The sequence below is a fragment of the Chiroxiphia lanceolata genome, chromosome 19, assembly GCF_009829145.1.
Source record: "Chiroxiphia lanceolata isolate bChiLan1 chromosome 19, bChiLan1.pri, whole genome shotgun sequence".
NCBI lineage: Eukaryota > Metazoa > Chordata > Aves > Passeriformes > Pipridae > Chiroxiphia > Chiroxiphia lanceolata.
This window is the reverse complement of record NC_045655.1, coordinates 8,105,650-8,128,507: the sequence shown is the minus strand read 5'-3', so window position 1 is coordinate 8,128,507 and position 22,858 is coordinate 8,105,650. Positions and strand designations below refer to the sequence as shown.

The 22,858-nt window shown below is 40.4% G+C and overlaps 1 protein-coding gene across 3 annotated transcripts in view; it reads right to left on the bottom strand.

Moving 5' to 3' along the window:
* ANKFN1 (ankyrin repeat and fibronectin type III domain containing 1) overlaps positions 1-22,858 on the bottom strand; it is a 125,395-nt gene that overhangs the window by 58,871 nt on the left and 43,666 nt on the right. For 2 of the 3 annotated variants that reach the window (XM_032706777.1, XM_032706778.1), the window contains 2 exons: positions 5,117-5,252; positions 1,735-1,936 (listed from right to left, as the gene is read on the bottom strand). In XM_032706777.1, coding sequence (XP_032562668.1) covers positions 1,735-1,920 — 186 coding nt within the window. In that variant the 5' untranslated portion in view covers positions 1,921-1,936; positions 5,117-5,252. Of the gene's footprint in view, positions 1-1,734; positions 1,937-5,116; positions 5,253-5,402; positions 5,501-22,858 lie in introns of all 3 variants that reach the window. The other variant, XM_032706776.1, reaches the window with a different exon arrangement.

Below are 22,858 nucleotides of genomic sequence, written 5' to 3'. Positions count from 1 at the left end.
AGGGACAGAAGTGAGACTGTGAGTAGTTGGCTTGGTTGGCAAAGGACTCAACCCTCAGCAGCAGTGCCCTGCTCCTCAATCTTCTGGCTGGGCTCATTGACAATTTCTCTTCTCATTAGTTAAGTATGACAGAAGATCCCATATTTGAAGGAATATGTAATTTGAAGTGTGTATTTGGAGAAACACTGGTCAGAAGATATGCTGACAGACTGGCATTCATTCAGTCTGCATGTCACTCTGCTCTGGCACGGTCCCCAGCTCTACTTTATCCTCCTCTTTCACTCACTTAGTCACACTTAAGCTTGCAATTAAAAAAAAAAACAGGCAGGAAAAGATAGTGGCTAAAAAAATTCATCTAAAGAATCTTTTCCCACAGTTCATACTTTGAGACCCCAATTCAAATCATCCCTACAAACTGAAAAGCATCTGGAAACCCATGGCCTCAAAAGCACAGCTGTTGGCTCCCATGCAAAGGCTCCTTTCCAGCTCTCAAGCCCTGTTTGAGTTTCAGGCTTCTCCTGTAAAACAAGAATCTATTGGCTCAGGCAGAGCTGAGGGAAGCAGTGACCATCCCCTGCTCCCTTCAGGTCCTGGTCTTTCTTCACAGGAGACAGACAACAGTCTCCATGGGTCCTCTAACTTCAAGAAAGGCAGGATCCTGGGGGATAGCATCTGCCACTTGATTTTAAAATCATTTTCAGTTCCTGCATTGATTCATACAATTTGTCTCATACATAACAAAGATTCGTGAGTGTTAAAGGAGTCTAGAGTGGGCTTTTTCCTTCTGGCAATTTTTGTTGTCTGGCCCAGACACACTCAGAGTTTACTCCTGCATTGTGTTGAGCATCTGCTCTAGTGCAGCACAGAAGTGGTTCCAAGAGGCGTCTGCTGGTGCATTCACAGACACTCCATTAGTCACTGCTCTTCAGAAGAGGAGAGGAGCTCTCTCCTTCAAAATAATTCAGAGGAGAAGTTGAAGGGTGTTCTTCCTACTTATGGAAAAGAGGAATTTATTTTGTTTTGGCAATATCAACAGCAGTATCTTCCTCCAGCAAAAAGTTCTGCTGTGCACTGAACCTCCGTTGTGGTGTTATTTCAGGGACACAGGCCATTCTTCAAAATTTGTGCACTGGCAGAAACAGGAGCCCTTGTGAGGGTTAAGTCCAGCATGTGCTGTGCAGTGCTGGCAGCAGAGTGCTTGGCTGGGATTTGGATGGGGTACTCAGGCCAGACTGCCCCATGTGTGATCTCCTTCTTCCATGGTCTTACCTAGTGACCATCACCACAGTCTCTGAACAACCTTGCATTTATCTGTCAGGCTTGCAAGTTCCACTTGATGTGTTGTTTGGAAAAATGGGAACTTCTATCTAAGCCACCTTCAGTTTTCTCAAAATACTTTTTTATTCATTTCTTGTAAGAGAAGCAGTTGCATGTATAGATTTAATTCACATTTGGTCACATTAGTGCCAAGTTAAAACCTTACTCCTAAAATAAAGCATCATCACTTGCATAAGGCAGCCTGTCTTCAGCCTTCAAGAAGGGCAGGCTTATATTTTCAAATAAAAGTCTTACAAATGACTTACAAATACTCCCCAAGGGTAAGGCTGTGAGGAACACACAGCGCCGGTCAGGGAACAAAAGCCAGATGATGAAAACTGCGCAGATTAAAAGCAAACTGATTGAGGAGATTAACAGGACAGTAAATTGGCAAGTTGATAGAGATCAGGTAATTACCATGGAGGTCTTACGGAGGCTGAGGCGGTCGGAGCGCGCTCGGAAATAGGCCTCGTCGAAGGACGTGTGGCTGCCCTTCAGCTTCTCCGACAGGTTCCGATAGAGCCGCTTGGCAGCGTTGGGAGAGGAGGGCATGCTGTGCTTCTTGGTCTGCAGGAGACTCAGGTTGTGCATTTGCTGGGTCATTTTCAGCTGGAAGTTTCTAGAAGAGAAGCAGCAGCTGTTTAACGAGGTTTTGCTGCACCGCTGGTCAGGACTGTACCAGTGACAGGCACAGCGCAAGGCTGCTGGGGCTGAGATCTCACCTACAGTCTATGAACAATTAGAACCCACTTTTTTGGGCTTTTCCAATGGCAAATTGCTCTTTATAGAATATGTACAGGGAGGGGGAACCAAGGATGGCAAAAATAAAACAGACCACTTCAAAATTATTCACTGATTTGTCTAAGAAGGGGTTTCAATTAGTGAGGAAAACAGCCTTTTGACAGAGTGAGTTCTGGTGTGCAGGCGTCAGAAAAAATGACACCCAAATTAAATATTGCTGTTTAGAGTTTCATACTGAGTGGTTTCTTCTTCAGTTAGTGGACAGGCACTGGTTTTGTCTGTATATTATATCACTTCATCCTGCTCTGTGTTTGTCCTGTCCATTCAGACCACAAGCCCTTCCAAGAGGGACTACTGCCTCTGACTGCCTACCCTGATGAGATTTCCATATTATCTTATAATTAAACAATACTTTCTATGTTCTATGATTGCAGTAATTTTTCCATATTAGGAAAAGTTGAATTAATATTTGACTCTGGAAGTACCTTATGTGGGAATAATTTTGCCTAAGAATCAGATTTGACCCAATTTCAAGCATAGGAAACTATCCCCTCGAAGTGAACGGTGACAAAAATGCACCATTTCTTCACATTTCCTTCTTTCCTGTCTACATCTTTCTTTCTCACTTGTGCACTGTAGTGAGCAGACACTCTGAGCACAAAAGTATCTGATTCTGTGTAATCTCACATATTCTCCACACACACAGGGTACTGAAGGGAGACCAGGTCTCTGAATGAGGAGAGACAGAGTCAACACAATTGTCATATGTGATGAGAGGACTTTGCTAAATTAGAACAACAGCGTGTGCAATCAGAAGGGAATTATGTGAGCTGCATCCCTGAAACTAATGTGCAAGTGTGGATATGATGAGAAACAAGCTCTCTGAGACTCAATACTGCAAAGATTTTAGACTGATTTTCTCTGAGCTTATGGAATAAAATGATTACCTGCCTTCCACTTTTTCTATGTTATTAATATTTTAAAGAAACTCAGCAATTTATCAAATTTAATAATGTAATTCTCAGTTACTTAGAGTAACACATCCAGTTTCTATTTTTATATAGTGCTACAAACTATCCCACATAAATTTCTCCTCTTAACATCTGTTTTCAAGAATTTCTCCCTACCAACAGTGGAGTGTGGGTCGAGACACAGTCCCAAATTGTGGATAAAAATAGGCCAATAATTGCCATAGGCATGTTTGCAAAGGAAGTTTCAATTTCCCAAAACCATTTGATTTCAAGAGTACAGTCATTGAATACCAAATACCACACAGTCAGTAGTAAACTCAGGAGAGACAGAACAGTTTGCATTCACTGTGCAAACTTAAACACCCTCAAGACTGTCCATGTTACACATGGAAGCTTTGTCAGTAGATGGCCAGAGCAGACCCCCAAGCCTGAAACACGTGGAAGAAGATAATGGAATCACTTATAATCTCATCAAAGTTTCTATTAAGTCTAGAGCAGGTGAGTCTGCACCTTAAAAATGGCAGCTATTCACCAATAAAAAGGGTGGCACCTTTGCTCTCCACACAGAATTGGGGCATCACAAATGACTTGAAACACAGAAATGTTTCCTGTATACTCACCATCAGTATCCTGGACTAGTGCAGGGAATAAACACAGAACAATAAAGCAATAGCTGGAACAACATAATGCAAATGAAATGCATTTTTTCACCACTGTATTGAAACAGTAAGATGCAAAATGCTGCTTGCACATTATCATACTGAGCATGTTTTCTAGTCACATACAAGGTATGAAATGAAAGAAGAAAGGTAGGTTGCATATTCTGGAAAACTTTCTGGAAATGTGGTCTTATTATGCTGCAGAAACAACTCCCAGGAGAGCAATGTGAATGAGATAGGACAAAATCATGGGTAAAAACATAATAAGAAATAAGGAAACAAACAGCTTGATTTACATGATTCTGTCTGGGTAAGCAGAGGGGGGGTTTTGGATGTTGTCATTTTGTTTTTACAGACAAAGTATTTCATGAGAGCAGTTTTAGGCTCCATTTAAAGTTACTAATTTTGGAATTTTTTTCAACCTAATCCTTGCCTCAACAATCAGGTGAAGTCCTGAAATGTGCATTGGCTTGACTAAAATAACAAATCCCCCAGCTGAAATGCACTTAGCCTCAGGATAAATCATTGTCACAATGAAAATTGTTACAGCACATCAAAGACTAATTTAGAAACAGGAGATGTCCAGAACTGATCCATTTGATTTTTCACCTATGGAAGCCTCTGCACAAAGCTGACACAGGTCAGGATGAAATAAAGACATTTCCTTATGGTTTGGAGATGTGTGATCCAACTTGCACTCCCACAGCAAGTGGAGAACTGCAGCAAACAGCACAGCCCAAGGTTTCTCAGTAAAAGGCAGAACTGGATAGAAAGACAACAGCAGCTCCCCTTGTAACTGTCCATAACTAGCAGCAGTTTGCATTTCCAAGAATTAAACCCCACAAAAGTCTTAGGGCAGCTCTCTGGGGAAACAGTTACTGCACAGCCCTGGGAACACCCACCAGCCCAGTCTGGTCTGTGTGACTGTCACCCTGCCTGTACCAAACCAGGGACCGAGGGCTCCCCACACACATTTCGTGCTGCACATCCTGTACCTCAGTCTCAGTGATCGGATTTCTACTTGCCCTTCTAAGCACTAAAGTAATCATTTTATTCCCCCAAATCAGGATGCTTTAAAATTCAAATTCAAATACAAATGAATATGAAATAGTTGCCCTTATAAAAGCTTTTTTTTTTAATTGCCAAATACTGACCTAATGTTCACGTTCTTTAAAAAAAATATTACAGAGAGAGAAAAACAACCAAACCTAAATTATAGCTCACTCTCTGTTGTCTGTGGCACGTAAATGCAAAACTGTACAGACAGGTGCATTGGTAGGGCACAGCATAGCTGTAAAAGCATTAACTTCACATTTTAGGAAAACACAACAGCTGAGAAACCACTCCACACTGTATGTTTATGAAATCATCTTATAGTTGAAACTAATAATGAGGAATATATGCATTAAAGAGTTAAATTTGACTTACCAGCTTAGGCTATCCAAGGCAAAAACGTGACCAAGTTGCTGGTAATTGTCCACTGTCTTCCTTCAATGGATCACATTAGCTTTGCTGTCTCTGCTGGCTCAGCCTCTGGGCAGAATGAGTAAACCTCTTCCTTATACTGCATGAATGATCAGATATGGAAAAGCTTATTACTAGTAATTACACAAGTCCAAGACTGCTGATAAAATCTCAGAGCAGAACAGTATTGAAAGCAAATAGTGTTGTAACACAGGTAAAATGTTTGGTGCCTTAACTGTACTCGAGTTACCTGTGCAGCTCTAGGAGTGACTGATATGGGAAGCTCTTGTTTCCATGTCAAAGATGCCATGGGTCCTGTGTGCTTTTAGCTTGTTGTAGCCTCCAAAACTGATCAGCAGCACAGCGTGCAAGGAGAAAAAAGAATTACTGCCAGGGTAAACCAAACTGCCATTGTAATTAATTTGCCATGAAATATGAGCAAAAAGACATTAATGCAGCCATCTTCAAGCAGTTGGCTTTGTGTTAAAACAATCAAAAGGGGAAGAAAAAAAATCACAGTGCAGTAATGCTTGTTGCATGTGATGTATTGTTTCTTCTTTCTTGAAGCACGCTGCCACTACAGCTGTCTGCAATCATAGCAACAAAAGCAGCAACCAGAGCCATAGCTGTGGGACATCTGCAGGATCACTGGAAAGCTCCCAGCCTGAGCAGGTTATACTTAAAAAAAAGATTGTTAAATGAATAAGAAAAACAAACCCTACTGAAACAGATCCTGTAATGTCTGCATTAGCAGCTTCCAAAATAGTAGAATGGTGGTATTTCAAAATCTGATTTTTTTTTTTTTTTATTATAGGGCAAAAAATGCAAATGCAGGATCCCACGGAAAGCCACAAAAATGTTGCTAAGTCAAATATGGAATAGCTGTACTTAGAATTCTAAAAATAGTGTAGGTGACAATCAAAGAGAAACAACAATCTAGAAAATTGTTATCCTTCTGGACAGCCCACTGGGTTAAATTTGTGTAACCAGAACACTCCTGTGTAACATCTGGCAATAGAAAAGAATTAAAACACACTAATTCCTGGGTCTGTCATAGCCAATGATCAATAATATCTACACAAAAGTTATTTTTTATTGTTTTTAAAGGGATATCAGAGCTAGAGTTACAGCCTGCTGAAAAAATTTCCTTGGTTTTATTCAGACGTGATGCTTGATCTTTTGGAAAATGTTGGAAACCTCCCAAAATCTGGTGATCAGCCTGATTCTCCCACCTTTCAGGACTCAGTTAAGGATGCTGTGCCTCCTACCAAATAGCAGCCTTTTGCCCAAGCAGCTGAACCTAAAAGGTAGTCCCAGGCCTGATGTTTATACATAATGGAACTTGAACTTAGGCTGTATTTTTTAATCAATCTGGATATGGACCAAACCCTTCTTTGAGGGTTTTTCTATGTGCACATGTGCATCCATATACACATGTGTGTTAACATGCACACGGATGTATCTCAAGGACATAACAAGAATATCAAATGCAATTACTTACGTGTTTTACTGCAGCAGAGAATTGCAAAGTGCTGTGACAACATACTATGAACAACATTCCTTCTCCTCTACTGTGAAAATCACAGTGTATAGGGTTCCCTCTTTTGTTCTGCCCCTCCTAAGGATCATCAGTCAGAAGGCAGCAGGACAGCTGACTGAGGTCACTGCTCCTTGCCAACAGGAGGAAACTGGAAATCTTTTAAAAACCACCAAATACCTCTCTAACACTGAGATACTATCTGGAAAAAAAGCATGCTGAAAATCTGAGAGGTCTACATCAGTTCAAATTAAATGTAAGCCTAAAAAATCCATTTTAAGTGCTGTGCTAAATAGGGATGATTCTTCTGAGTCCAAATCCCTGGTTAAGGTTTTTTTGGTCTGTATGGACCCCACCTATGGAGCTCACTTGGGAAGGAATTCTCAATTTCTAGCTGCTTTCAGGGATAAATCTTAAGTGAGTTTACTGAAACTAGTCTATTCTGGACCATTTTCTAGAAGTTTCTCATTGTGGGTCAATACTCCTTCTCTCCTTTGCTTTCTCCCTTCAGACTGGTGGAAAGTAGCCCTTGTACAGTTGCCATTTCAATTTTTATAATGCTTAGTACTTCTCTATTGCTACCTAAGCAATATTTGGTACAATAGCAAAAGTCAGGAGGTTTTCTTGCCCAAGCTAGTTCTGTGAAAGACAACTAGGATTTTTTTAATATAACCCCCCCCATATTTATGATCTCCCTGACCTATGAATATAAGTTCATTATTAAGCTGTTCAAAAGCCAGAAGACACAAAAGAGCACTCAGCAAGGTAAGAGGAGTAATAATAAACTTATCAAATCATAAAATCATGAAATTGATTATTAAAAATTATTAATGCATGTGTATAAGTGGGTGCAAGAGGCACTTACATCTAGTTGTGGAAATGGAGAAGAGTATAAGACCTTCAGAAAACAAACACCTGGGTTTCTGATAAACACAGGGAAGCAGATCTGTTAGTCTGATCTTGTACTGAAATTTGTTTGTTCTCAAGCCTTTGGTGCTCCCATGAGATGACTTGGAGATGTCAGCCATTTATTACTGCACTTGCTGATAGTCCACACTTATTAGTCAAACAGAGTATTTTGGTGGCTGTACTCACGCTGCTGAACTTACTGAGATTTTCATTCCATGACTGATGACTCTAAAAATTCACTACCTGCAGTGCACACCGTGAGCTCATTCCACAAGTTGTGTTATTATTACTATTGCTAGAGCCCCACATTTTTGTGAAGATGTTTGTTTAATGGGACATTTCATTCAGAGAGGCCACCCAAGTTGGCTGATTCACCGACACTGTCACCAAAACGTTCCCCCTCTGTTGATCTCAGCTTTATACCCCGCAGATATTTTTGTTGTTGTATTGGCCGTCAGCTCCATTTAGCAAATGCTGTTTGTTTCTTCACTGGGGCGTTTCTGGGATGAGGGAGGCGAGGGATGAGGAGCTCTCAGCGCTGCTCCGTGTCCCAGGTTTTCGCGTCCTCCATCGATAGGTGGCAGCGTTCGCCCAGTTCTCCAAAATCCTGGAGTGGTCCCTGGAGCAGCGGCCACACAGGGACCGCCTTGTCCCCAGCACACGATGTCCAACTCTTCTTTGCAGATGGCATCCCACGTCCTCCATCCCCAGAAACGTTCCCATGTTTTATATCGCATAGACTGAGTTTGGGAAAAACATTTGGTAGACCAATAGTCTGGAAACCGGGTGGGAAGTTTGGAGCAAAGAATCTCACGTGGAGCCTGACTTTTCTTCCAAATCAGTCCATAACAAAGCTCTCATCATCATAAGAGACAAAGCTGTATTTTAGGCTGTTCATAATCCCCCTCAAAGAACAAATAGTGCTCAATTGTCAGATCTGATATCAGGCAACGGAGCCAGGCAGGTTGGATACCTGGGAATGGAATCTTCAGCCCCTCTCCCAAAGTAGCATGGTCAGAATAACTCTGTCTGGCATTTGTATGCTCTCTCATTTTGAAAATCCATGACTAGAAAGGTGGATAAAGTGACTCTGTTCCTTGAAACAAAGTATCGGGGTGTTTTTTCATTACAGTCAAAAGTATTCAGTGGGAAAGGTAAAATAAAAACAAAACTCCCCCAAGCCTATAAAAGTATATCTTTCTTTGCCCCCCCCCCCCCCATTATTTCTTGCAAACATTTATACATATAAGGTACTGCAGTAAATTCCAACTCTGGTTTTGGCAATTCCTGCCTCTCTGGCTCCTTGTTTACCTATCATCTTTCACACATACCCCTTTGCCAATTTGTTAATTCTCTGTCCTATTCCCTGATTTCTTGTGTTTCCTCAAGGACATTGATCTGAGTCTTACCATTTCACTAGTTCCTTTAGGCAGTGTTCTTGATCCAAATCCACAGCAAATAACCTATTATCCACAGAGACACAGCAGTATTCAGTGTGCTCGCAAAAAAAAGACAAATATTTCCCAGTTCATCAGTCACAGACGTGATCAAACTCAAGAAATTCTGAAATTGTAAGTGAAGAAAAAAAAATTGCGTTTGGACTAAGTTTAGAAAATTTCCCAATGAAATAATTTTCCCGAGTGTTTTGAAATATTTAAGATGCCTGTGATGCAAAGTGACTAAATGGAACTGAGCTTGGCAGCCCCGGCTCCTCCAGGCTCCCTGCTGGATCCAGGGCTCCCAACCTGTGCTCCTCTCAGCACAACCTGGATTTCAGCACACCCAGGCTCTGCTGCAGGGCTGAGGGTGGCAGATGCAGCAGCACCTTGGGCTCACAGGCTCCCACTTGCACAGGAAGGGCTGTGGAGACCAGGAGTTCTCCAGCTTTGGGGCAGCCTGGAGGGCAGTGGTGCCTCGGAGCTGTGGGCTTGCTGCTTGTACCTCTGAGCCTGGTTTTAGATGAACTAGCAGAAAACCAGGGCTGTTTGCTCAGAATTCCATAAAGATGGCATGGTTTTTTGTACAGCACAGTGTCTTCCCTCCTCTGCCCCCCCCCCCCCCCCAGTCTTTTTAATTGGAAAATTCCTGAACATAATAATTCCTGGCTGCAGTGGAATAGAATCAGGCCTGGAGTGTCTGAGCTGCAAAACACTACTTAGTCATTTGGGATCATTTGGAGTGTATGTTAAGGCAGACAGAAATACCTTGGTAGAAGAAGTCCACCACCTTCCTGTTTGAACCAAAGAATCAAAGAGCAGCTGCTGTTCCCTTAGGGATCCACATACCAACCAAGAGATGTGCACCAGCCTTGCTTGATGGGAACGCTGTCCTACTTCAGAACCAACAGAGAGCAGAACACTCTTTGCTGATGGTTCCTGCAATTGTTCTCCAGATTGGGAAAACCCCCTAAATTTGTGCAAACACATCTGTCTTCAGAAAGCATGTCAAAGTACATAAGACCACTGGACATATCCGAAGATATTCATTCCCCAAGATCCTTATCCTCCTATAAGATAATTTGCTCATCAGAAACAAATTACTCAGCTGAACATCACAGAAATAATGAAGTTGTCAGCAACAGCAGCACAACTGTGATGTTTTGTCAGCCTCCTGTTGATTATGCTATCTAGTCAGATGCTCCAGATAGAGATAATTTATGCCATGTATTGTTTGGCCATGACTACTCCCAGCTGCACTGCATTTAATTCAAGTTACAGCAGAATATATTACAAACAGAAATTAAGAGGCTTTTCACAGCTGGCAATTTCTAGATTAGGGAAGAATGAAGAAAAACCAGAATTTACCAATGTTGAGCATGGAACAAAGCTGAACAGAGGCAGACATACAATTCCAGAGAAGCACTTTTTTTTAAGCTACATTTTTAGGGTTGTGACACAGTCATTAAAAAAACCCAAAAAGAACATATAAATATAGAGATAGGTGTCATTGCAATTTTTGTGTGATTGCAGCAATTAGCAGTGTACTTACTAACATAAGACCTATTTCTAAAGATTGATCTCCCTTTTCTTCAAAACTTGTTGTATAAGAGCATCTGTTATAAAGCACTACACAAGTGTCATCATTTTTCATACTGAATAGAGACAACTTTGATAACAAAAGAACAACTTCCTACTGTTCTGTGAACACCAAGCACTGTTTGTTTCATTAATCAGGTACTCCTTAAAGAGCACCTTGTTTGCCCTGATAAAAGCAGAGATCTGTTTGCAAGCAATGATTTCTCTTTAACAAATTAAAATCAGGCATTTGAAAAGAAACACAAAAAACCAACCAACCAACAAACAAAAAAATGCAAACCAAACCAAAAAACACCGGAAGAAGGTACCATTGCAGGAAAACTTTGCTGCTGAGGACAAGGAGCAAGGAGTAGGAAGAGATGGGCTCTTTTCAAAGGCTAACATTTACCTGGGGAGAATAATTTGTCCAGATCCTGATGGAGACAGATTATTCTAGATAACAACAATTCCAACCCAGAGCCTATTTGTCTGCATTAGCAGAGGAAGAACCAAAGGAGATCTGTCTCACTGGAGCAGCTTTTGTGAGTAGCCCCGTAGGCCATCTCTGTTACAGAGGAGCATCAGGATTCTGGCTGTCAGAGTTTTCCACAGGCTGGAATTCATACTGCAATCGTTTGGTCTGATGTGGCTGTTCATTTACATTTGAGTTAAAATGAAAATAACTCTGAGGAATTCCAAACCAGCGTCTCACAGGAGCGATACAAAAACCTAAACAGAATAGAAGCAATTGCTGTGAAGTAATTCCAGATTTTCCAATGCCATTCTGTTTCACATGGAGTTCAAGAGCACATTTAAACCTTCATTTGTTACAGAGCATTTATGAGAGCTTTCAAATCACGAAGATCCAAGGTTTACAGCAGAGGCAATGTACAGGGACACAACAAATTTTGTTAAAAGCTTTTTGTATTTTACAGAGACAAGGACATATCACTGTGTGTACTTTTCAAGGGGCACAGCAAAATCAGTGGCAAAACCCAAAATACGGGATTGTTCTTTCCTCAAGTGCAACATTTCAATAAAAGTGAAATTAAAATGCAGGAGATGCAACCAAATCTTTCCTGTGTAGAGCAGAAAAGATCTGTAACATACTTTGCCAAAAATCATTACTTTTTTATTGCAGTGGAGGCTTTTACAATACGAAGCAGCGAGAACAGCAGCTCATGAAAATATCTTCTCATCACTTTCCTTAAGCTCTAAAACTGATGAATCTGTTCCCTTTCAATTAGTCATGTCAGTAAGCAATAAACCCCAGTACTCAGCCTCCCTGTGTTCCGAGCCCTCCCCACCACCATAAAGGAGATCAGACCAGGAAGGGATCATTGCTCCCTGCAGCACACCCTGTTTGGATGGATGTGGTTCACAGCTTCTCTTCCCATTCCTCTGTCTTCTTCCCATCCTCACTAATGCATCAACCAACTCCAAAGATGAGAAAAGAAGCTGAAATAAACTCCTACTTTTCAAGGTAGCTTGCAGCAGGCCTTACTCTGGTTTCCAAAAAGTCAAAGAGAATCTGATTCAGACCATGAGATTCTTGGTTTTATTTCCCATATTCAGGTTCTGACTTAGCAAAATCCACGGCATGCAGCCTTCAAGCCACCTATTACTCCTTTCAGGACTGAAAGGAACCCAGTCCCTCTTCAGGAGGGATTGTGGTAAAGGCCAAATCCTGAGGTCTATGAACTTCCCTCCTGTTCATAGGCCCACTGGGATGTCTTTACACAGTCTCCTAATCCTCACATCAGAAAGAACAATGCTGGTTAATCTTGGCACTTCCAGCACACAACAGGACTCTGGCAAGTGCTGGGATCCACTGTGGACAGGACAACTCCTGCCCTGCTCCAAGTCACGCTCTGAGCTGGTTCACTCCAACAGAATATTATAAATAACTACTACTTATATTCTTATAAATGAAGAACTTCAAAAGTGTTGTACATCATCAGCCAGATATTACATTCATTAGAGCTGTCACGGGAGACAGATGGGGAATATAATTTGCTACTGTGTTAAAAGATGGAATATTGATTTGGAAACAAGGACTCATGGTCCAATGAAACAACACCCTCTGCAGCTAGAAGTGCTAATCTGACTTCATCTGAATAGCCTTAAAAAATATTTGCAAACCCAGGCAGCTTAGGTGGCTTAATTAAGAAAACACTTGCTTTTCACCTTTAGGAATTAATTTCCTTCGGGGTCAGTGTTTGGTGGTCTTACAGCTATCACAAGAACTTCTACACACTTTGGAATGATTAATGATCCCTGTTCCGAAAAATTATGAGGTGCTATAAGGAAAAATTAACTGAATTCACACAATGTGAAACCTCTCACTGAGTAGCTTTTCTCTGCGTATTTTCTTTTAAAAAGGGGCACGATCTGTGTGTGTGTGTGTGTGTGTCAGAGATAACTCGTTCATGAGTGCCCCCAAACCTGCACAGAATTCTCTCATGTGCTGATGCAGTGACTCTCTCCCAGAGGCAACACTGAGCCCAAGTGAAGTTTTACAGATATTAAGTGCTGACAAGAGAATTATCCTTCAAATAACACCGGTCAGTATGACACCTGAGTGTTTGTACAGAAAAAACCAAATGACTCCCGAGGTTTTAATTCAGGTGCTCTTCTTGATTGTAAAATCACCCCTTCCCCCCAGGGCACAAACCCAAAAATGTGCAGTTTTATCACACCAGTTTGAATCCCTGTTTTGTGACTTTTTTTAAATAATATGCTTTAGGTCATATTCTGCAGTGTTTCACTCAATGCAGGTCTTTTGAATGGTTGCAACTGAGAATATAATTTGCCTCTTGAAGGCACAATTCTGGGAGAATTCCTGCATCTGGGCCTCTGTCCCCTTTCCCAAACAGACACTACTGCAACAGATTCCAGACAACATCCAGTGTTGCTACTCAGCCAGCAATAAAGCCATGGATTTGCAATGACATGGATGATAATTTATCATACACAATTCTCTTACCAGAAAATCTTGTGCTGCAATACTTTGGAAGCACCTGATCTTTTCTCTTGCCTGTACTTTCTGATAAAACTATGTAGTTTGGTTTTAATTAGGGGCCCTAATTAGAAAGAACTTGAGCATTAGCAACTGTCGGTATGCAGGATGAATTTGTTGCCTTGCTTCATCTTTTACATAAATTTGCTGAATAACAGAAGGTCGATTTGGTGATTCCAGCTGCACTTGGGAAGACTCAGTGTTAAACATGAATCACAGGGCTCTTTCTTAGAATTGCTGGTGCAGATGGCTCTGTTGCCTGCTGTTCAATACAAATAAGGTGACTGTTCTTGAGAGAAATATTGAGCTACAGACAGGGGGGGAAAAGTCAAGCTGGCACAAACAACTTCAGCATTAAATCATAGATAAGGAGCAACCATGAAAAAAAATTTAACAAAGGAGTTCAATGACAGAGCAATCCCTTTTACAGTGTTCTATCAGAAAACTGAGATACATTTTCACACTGTCTTCAGCACAGAGATGGGTGTTTTGTATTGGAATTACTGCTGTAAGTACAACACTTGAAAGATCCATGGATTGCAAACAGGTGGAACAGGAAAAGGAAAGTAGCAAGAGAGGTTTGTCCAATGGTTACTAAGTGTAGCTGTGGCAGAGCTAGAATTGGACATTTATATTGTTCCAGTATTTAAACCTCATTATATGGCTTAACAGAAATGCTGGAATTCTGTCCAATCTTTTGATTTTTACTCCCCTCCCCTGATTTTTACTCCCCCATTCAAGAAGCTGTCATGGCACTGAATTTTCCCATGACTGACATGCTACATTGATACTTGTATTAGGAAAACCCACAGATTAGATTACATAAAGTTAGAACAGGAGAAAGCTAGTGATCAACTAATAATTCATCATTTTTCTTTAAATGAGGCTGTTTAAATGAGGCTACTTTAAAAATCAGCACTAAGAAATAAATCTGTACTTCAGCAAAAGTCAAAGTATTGGTATTTTAATATCATAGAAAAGTTTGATTACTGAACTCATTATTATATCACAGTCTCACAGTTTAAATACAACTGTGAGACTGATATCATATTGCTATACTACAGTTCTTCTTATTTTCTGAAGGACATGCAGACACTCAGAAAAGCATGTTCAAACAGATCCAATCTTTAAAGAATGATTTTTTAGAAGGCTGAGAAATCCAAGACTAAGTACCAGCCTCCTGAAAACAGGCAATCTAAAAATGGAATGCGCTGATATATCAGCACACAAACTGTGCTGGGAGAATACAAAATTGGGGGACACACAAAAAGGCAAGTGAAGCACAGTTCTGTTTTCTAACTCTGGAAGAAGCACAAGATATAAGCTTAATAGTACCAGTCCACCACCACAAAGATTGCCTGGACTTCCTTCTATTTGTACCAGAATTTAGCTTGTAAATATAAGTAATAGAAAAAACCTGATTCAGAGAATTCCAAATAGCTCTAATATGAGTTTAAAGAAATAATGCAATCATAGTTATACACCATTAAACCCAGAAATTTTGGACAGAGTTTTTCCACGAACTTATCCATGAGTGTTATTCTAATATGCATCATCATGTTCAATAGGCTTTTGAGAATAATAAGGAGAATAATACAACTGGTACTTTCAGACAGAATCATTTATACAGCCCTTATGAAAAATAAAGATTTCAGGCTTTAAAGGGAAATGAATCTTCTCTAATTTTCTGTGATCTTCCTTCCATAATGGAGGCTTTTATTTTGTTAGCAAATAATAACCACCCCTCTAAATTACTGCCTTTTGGATATCTCCTAAAGAGCTGATGGTTTCTCAGCTTCCTCAGCTCTTAGGTTTGGATAGGGAGAATCTCTCCATAGGTTACAAATACAGAACCTCGCTGCACACCAGAAATATTCACTTTCCTCAGCTTCTTCAACCCTAAATTCAACAACCACAAACAGCAAATCCCAGCACAAACAGCAGCCCTAACAAACCTTGGCAGGACCGAGCTGCTGCTGCTCAGTGTTGTCAGTGAGTTGTCAAAATGCAGCAGCAAAGTGGTTCTGAGTTCAGGCAGGATTTCCAGCCGTGCACATGGTGCTCACAGGAGATGACAGGGGAAGAATTAAATGTCACTCACATGCCAGAAATACTTTTAAAAGTGGGAAATAAATGAGTGATCACAAGTGTACAGGAAAATCCAACAGGATTGTAGTGATAAGTTTGGAACTTGCAGGAAAAGCTGTGGGCCTGCAAGGTGTGTTTTTTCCAGGGCTTGCTCCCAAGCAGTGTAAGTTCCTTTTGATTTCCTTTGTGTGTCTGGACAAAGCAGCATCTCAACTGTATTTCCAAGCAAAGAATTATATAAAACTAGAGGTCTTCTCAGAGATAACTCATGAACTTTTCCTTTCCTTGAAAAGCAATGCAGAAAATTAAGGAATTACTGTACTGAAAATTAATACATCCATACGTGTCTATCTACAAAAAGGCAACCAACAGAGTTAGAATATATTAAAAAAGAAAATGAGATACACATAATGAGTTTTTTAGGCATAATTAGAGAGCAATTTCATTTTCTCAAGTATAACTACCAGGTAAATAATTTTCTGTAAATAGCACTTTTGAGAAAACTGCTTGCTGATGATTTCCAAATAAAAAGAGAGGTAAAATTCACGACAGCATTTGCTTCAAATTATACAACCAACTAATTATCAAGTAGTGTCTTTCAATGTGGAATAATTAATACAACTGATTAGCATACACAGATGGGTAAGAAAATTAGGCTTATGAGTGAAATACAAAAGTAAGAAAAGTCTGAAAGTAATTACAGTGGAATTTTATTCCATTTTCTCTATGTAAAGGGTACTTTATATTAGTTCAATATAAACTCATTTTCATGTCTGTCTCTGAGAAGACAAGCAGAATATTGTTACACAATGTCACCTATTTCAAATAACACAGGATTTTACACTTTTCTTAATCCAGAAGCAAATGGATAAGGAAAAAAAAACCCCAAACCCAAATTGCCTTTCTTTACGACTGACAGGTCATGATTAAAAAAGGTCAAAAGATGAAATTCGAATTATCTGTCCTGTTCTGAAAATAATACTCTATTCAGAATGAATGAAGCAGAAATATCTTCAAAAACCCTCAACAAATGAGAAATGAAGACAATCAGTGGAGGAGCAGAAATTACCATTGAAGGTTACCAACCATGTTATCTGCAACAGGCTCTGAGCCAGTCATTGCTCCAAGAGAAGGTTTTGGCTGTTTAATTCGTTGATGGGCAGCACAGAAGAAGTGGAAGCCTTTTCTTAACCACAGGTTGAACATTCTGCAACATGTTCCTATTACCCACAACTCATCTGTCTTTGTTCTTTGTTGGCACCTCGTGTGGACTCTGAACACCCAAGAAGGAGCTTCTTTAACTTCCACTGATTTCATCCCAGCAGCAGCAGCAGCTGTCAGGGAATCCAGATGTGCAGCACCCACCTATTGCTAGTTTGGAGATCGACTTTTTGAAAGTCCTGAAATGTATTTTATTTAAAAATTGCAAAGGCCTAGAAATCCCAAAGGAAATTAGCATTGCCTCCACAACATTCCTCCAAGATAATGTTTAAGGCAGGAAGACATGCTGAAAATTAATTCAGTACCAAGGGGGAGAGAAAGGATAGATTATACTGAAACCAAAATAGATGGAAGGTTAATTTCAGTGGTGGAATAAGCCCTTGTCTTAAAAGTAGTTGTACTCTTAGAGAAATAATTCTTATCTGTTTACACTGATACAATTTTAATAAGTAGAAGAAAAGAGCTGCTATTTGCTAAATTATTTTGAAAGTCCCAGTAGATGTGTGTCTGGATCATTCAGTGTGAGAACTTTAAAAGAAACAGTCCAGGATGTGTTAAGACTTCTCTTTAGAATGGAATTGTGACAGGCTCTGGGAAAGGAGAACATACAGGGGGCTTCCAAGAGCAACTTGTGATCACAGTTCTTCCACTACAACAGCACTTTGTAAACAGCTGAAAAAATAAGACACCTCCTGTATCAGGTGTATTCTGTGCCAGAGGAAATAGGAATTTCCTTTTCCAAAATCTAAGTGAAGCACAACTACACTGACCCTATGTAACAATGAAAGCAACACCCTAATTCATTGGATCTTGAAAGTATAAACAAACAACTTAAGGATCTCTGCTTGAGTATATCTATATATATCTATATATCTCTACATATATCTATATATCTATATATCTCAAGCATTTCATCTTTCTAGAAAGCCTCCACAATCTCAGTCTTTTGTACGCAGGGGAATAGAAATGATATGAGCTTATTGAAGAGAGTAGTAGTTTTTAAGTAATAAAAAGGTAATTTATAATAAGAAATCTGTGCAACTGCTCAACTTGCAGTTTTCTGTTGCAGTTCAGCAACTGTTTCTTACAGTCTGAAGATGCTCCAGTTGTGCCCCTCTGTGCTGTCTGGTTATAAGGTCAGAGAGATCTCTTTTTAAAAAAAATTGCAGCAGATTTCCTGGAGCAAATATTTAGATAACTGTGAGATTATTTCACTCTTCAAAAATGGAGATCTTGATCTTCTCACTGCTTTGCTGGTCATCTACGCAACAACAATCCCGGGAAATACAGTGCTTCAGAGAGGGATTGGGGATAAACTGCTCTCATAGCAGTTCTATTTATTTATTTATGCTTTATATTGAAAGATCAGAAGCGTGGTGCATTCAGCAAGAGTTGTCAGTGCCTTCAAACTCATGCAAACTATTATTCAGCAGAGCTGGCTGTTACCCAGGAAGATGTTGTACTGTGGATTTGCAACAAGCTGGTTACTGCAAAACAATTTAATGGCAACTCATTATATCCAGAAATTCATTGCAATGGTGAAATTGCTTTCTTGTAGTTGGAATTATAACAAAGCATTTTTAAAATTTACAGGAAAACATTAAAATGTCTTCTCTCACACTAACACTCTACTATAAAAGTGGGAATTTGGAGGACTTGCAAAATAGTGGAATGATAGCTTTGATCAAGCTGTAAAGTGCTGGTTAATATCTCATTAACTTTGCTACTGCAGGAATAAACCCTTCCTGATCCATGTCTTAATTATGTCATAAACAAACCATAACATGGTAATTTCATAAGCACTGGTACATTCCCATTCCCTCACAGAAGCAAAGAAAAACTGCTCTCTTGTCTCTATTCATCACTCTTTAAATTAAAAGGGAAAAGATACTTGTTTGATGAATGTAAGAGCCACATTGATGATAAAATATACAGTTATCTCATCAGAAAGATGTTACACATAAATGGTGTCCTCAAGCAACCTCCTGTAAAGCTCCCTGAGTAAGTGTGTGACACAGTACTACTTCAAAGACGAGGCAACTGAACGTATTTTTACATAAATTTTAAAAAAAAGTAATGCAATTCCAAGCAAGTCTGCTAGATTTTTAAGCACTGAATTTACTAGTTAAAAGACACTCCTTTAAGTTTCCAATGTAGCTGAAATAGCTTCCATTCTAGAAAATAAAATTAATAGAATGAATCCAGCTTTAATCTACATTTTCAGGATTTTATTAAAGCTGCTTCTTTAATACATCTTTAAACGGCCTCAAGTGTGCAATGGCAAGTCACAGACCTACAAGCAGGCCCAGCACCACTGAAATAGTGAGGGGCCTTGCACACACTGAGGCTCACTGATTCCTAAAGCTAAATTGTAATAAAGCACTTCCACAGCCATTAAACCTGACGTTCCTTCCCCACAGCCCCTTCAGTAATGGCTGGAGGAAGAAACTGTTCTTTGATGACTTCCCTGGTGAATGAATCATTTTAGACTTTCCTTTATGATTACTCTTGTTTTGCCCACCCACTTACACCACCAACTATAATAAGGCTAATTATGGTAACTACTACAAGATGAATTAAACCCATATTTTTGATATGCACGTGCAAACCCAGTGCTCCAATTAACAGAGCAAACCACCTCTGAGCTCTGACTGACGTGGGACTGAGCTGTGCAGGTCTGCCACCTGGATATGCTCCTCTCCAACCTCTTGTTGGGATTCTTGTGCCACCCAGCACGTGGCATTAAACAGCCACATCGTGCCACACAGCTGGTCCTTGGCATCAAGATCCATGAGCCTGCCAAAATAATCAAAGATGCCTCTTTGGTCCTGCAAAACGCTGTGATTTCCAGGCATGAGGATGACACTGGGAGTCCCAGTGCTGTCCCTGGTGTCCTGGAGATGTCCTGGAGCTTGGCACAACTCCAGCTACATCTATAGCAGACTTTCCACTGAATTTCATACAAAAATATGTGCCAGTTCGTTCAGGCCTTCATTCAACACTGGATTTATAAGGATGTGTTTTTATAAATATTGAGAAAAACTAGTTTGAGGTTACAAGCAGTACCTCAGAAAATTCTTCTCTTAGTTGATAAGCAGTTGTTCAAACCAAAAGGAGCAGTTCTGACAGGTTGGACTGACTCCACACTGTTGCAATCAGATCACTGACCTGGTAAGAGAGAAGCTCATTCTCTCCTCTTCACACCAGGCTGCAGCCTGTGAGTTTTTGATTGGTCCTTGATCTGCCTTTTGCAGATAAGAAATGTAAATATGGACTGGAAGATCACAAATCCAATGTAAAATGGCCAAAGTTTCCAGTTCTTGCATCCCTTAGTCAGAAATTCATTCCTAAGTCTGAGAAAATTATTCAAGTGTTGATGTCATTGCATTTTGAGAAAAGCTTCAATTTTTATAAAGAGATTTCCAGTGAAAACAGTACAGTAAGAAAGCCTAATTAGCTCCTATTTAGTGCGGTGTGAACACATCATAATGACCACCCTCTGTTTTGTGCATGAAACCAGCTGAAAGAAACTCAATATATGAAATACAGAAGCTTGGAACATTCTGCAGAGTGCACAGTAGTTTGAAGCAGGAAAGGAATGCTGCTGAAATCTTTACAGTATGAAGATATGAGTAACAAAGGTAAACATATACTACATGGTGAGTAACAAGCATAAAGCTTTCATCTCTCTTCGTGGGAAATCCTATGGAAGGTGAATAAACCCATAGAGACCATTGTAGGAACTCATAGCCTACCATTTGAGAAAGCTTTCTTTTATCCCAGTAGCTGACAATGTATATGCATTTACATCAGATTTCTTTTTTTTTCCTGTAAATCTGCAGCTAACTGCAACTTTAAAGCCCCTCATTTGTTTAACTACCAGGCTTAACAAGGAAAGTTGGCATTTAGAGAAAGAAAATAAATCAAAATTCCGTTAGATTTGGCACCTTCCTTGTTCATTCTTCCCCAATAGTCCTAACTTAGGAGTGGTTATTCTCCCTTCTCTTCAGATCCTTCTCTAAGCTCTCTCATCAGGATTTCAAAGTTAGATGATCAAATGTGCAGAGAGGCACCTAATTTCTCACAGGCACTTCTGAAAGCTCCTGACTGGGTCTACAGTGAACAATTTTCTTTCTCTCCCCCCCTGCCCCCACCTTTTTTTCCCCCTGGCCTTTGATCTTTAGAAAGCACAAATGCCATTACAGTGAATAAAGTCATAGCCCACAGAGTCAATCCCCTACTATTTACCTCTTCCCTCCCTGCCCCCCTTCCCAGCCCCAGCCCAGCCAGGCCGGTTCAGTTGGGCTCAGATGCAGCAGCAGGTCTCATCAGCACTGTGACAAATGAGAATGTGTGTCAGGGGAGACTGTTCAAACAAACAGTTGGATGCTTGGGAACACAGACAGAAGACCTAAGATCTTGCTCTTTTTCTTTTTTTTTTTTTTCCTTTTTCTTTCTCCCTCCGTCTTCAAAACAGAAGATTAAGTTTGCTGTGAACATGAGCTGATGAAAAGAATTCAAATAGTGCTTTGAATAGTGCCACTGGGAGCGTCACAGGAGAATTACAAATTGCTGTTGGAGACACCAGTCTCCCTTTACAGAAAGTTAACATAAAAGTACACATATCTTCTTTCTATAAGGTACTAACTTGTAAATTAACCTTTAATGGAGTATAAATGATGTCCTGAAAGAACTGCTTATGCAGCTATATTTATGATCTAGAAAATTGCAAATATTTACAAGATTATAGGTGTTAATGGTCTGTCAAAAATGTTTGTATATTGTACATACATTAAACCTCAGTTTAAGACCACCCTGCTATAAAGACCACCCCATTTCTTGTCCCATATAGAATTTCACTTTGATTCCATATATTCCATTCCTTTATAACGAGGTTAGGCCCCACCATACACTCTCACCATTCTAGACAAGGAATGGTGTCTAGAATCCTCTATAGGATCCACTATGGAAGAGAATCTATTTTCCCCTCTGTTCCCAGATTGCCTGTGCAGCTCTTTCCAGCAGCCAGTGTTATCTCTGTCATTCCCTCTCAGTGAGAGCTGAAGAACTGCTCCTGACTCCAAAGGCAAAGCAGAGCTGCAGGGGGGGGGGACTCAGACCCAGGCTCAGGAGAACCGACAGAAACAACACCCCTGCCAACATTCCTGCCTCAGTTTCCCCCCGGGATAGGAGCCAGGCACACTTTTAGAGCATCCTCAGCGTCACCGCGTTCCCCCTCTCAGGGCTGGATTTGGTGCTCCCGCCCGGGTCAGAGCAAAGCAAACAGCCCCTGCCCAGCCTGCCCTGGGGTGTCTCGGCAGCGCTGCGTGCCCGGGGGCTGCTGCTCTGTCCCCGCAGCAGGTGGACCCAGCCCGGCCTTTCATCTGCCGGGTAGAGCAGCCCCTTTCCCTGACCCGGCACTTCCCTATTCCCGCAGCTCTCCGCGCTCTCTCAGCCAAGCTGCTTGTTGTTCTTTTATCTCGCCACCGGGGTGCAGCTAATTAATCACATGTGGCGCTGCACACCCGACGCCTTCCGACAAAGTTCTCCCGCCCCGGCTCAGGAAAATTCAAGTTTTTCATTTTCTACCTTCAGATCTCAAGTCTGAGATTTCTTTTTTTTTCCCACTAAGCTCGTTACTTAAACTGTAATTTTTCTTTAAAAGTATTTTTAATTTATTTTTTATTTTATGGATGTTTTATACCAGTGCTGCAGCGAAATACAACGAAAACACCTCCTTGTTAACATCAAATTCTATATTGTCTCTGAGTCAACTTTGTTTTGGAAATAATTATTAATATATCTTTTCTGGGCACAAGTTCTAGCGACAATAATTTCAATACAAACTAATCAATGTATTTGCTGCTCAAGGTGAGAGACCAACTTGTTCTCTGATCTATTACAGTTTCTTTCCTGGG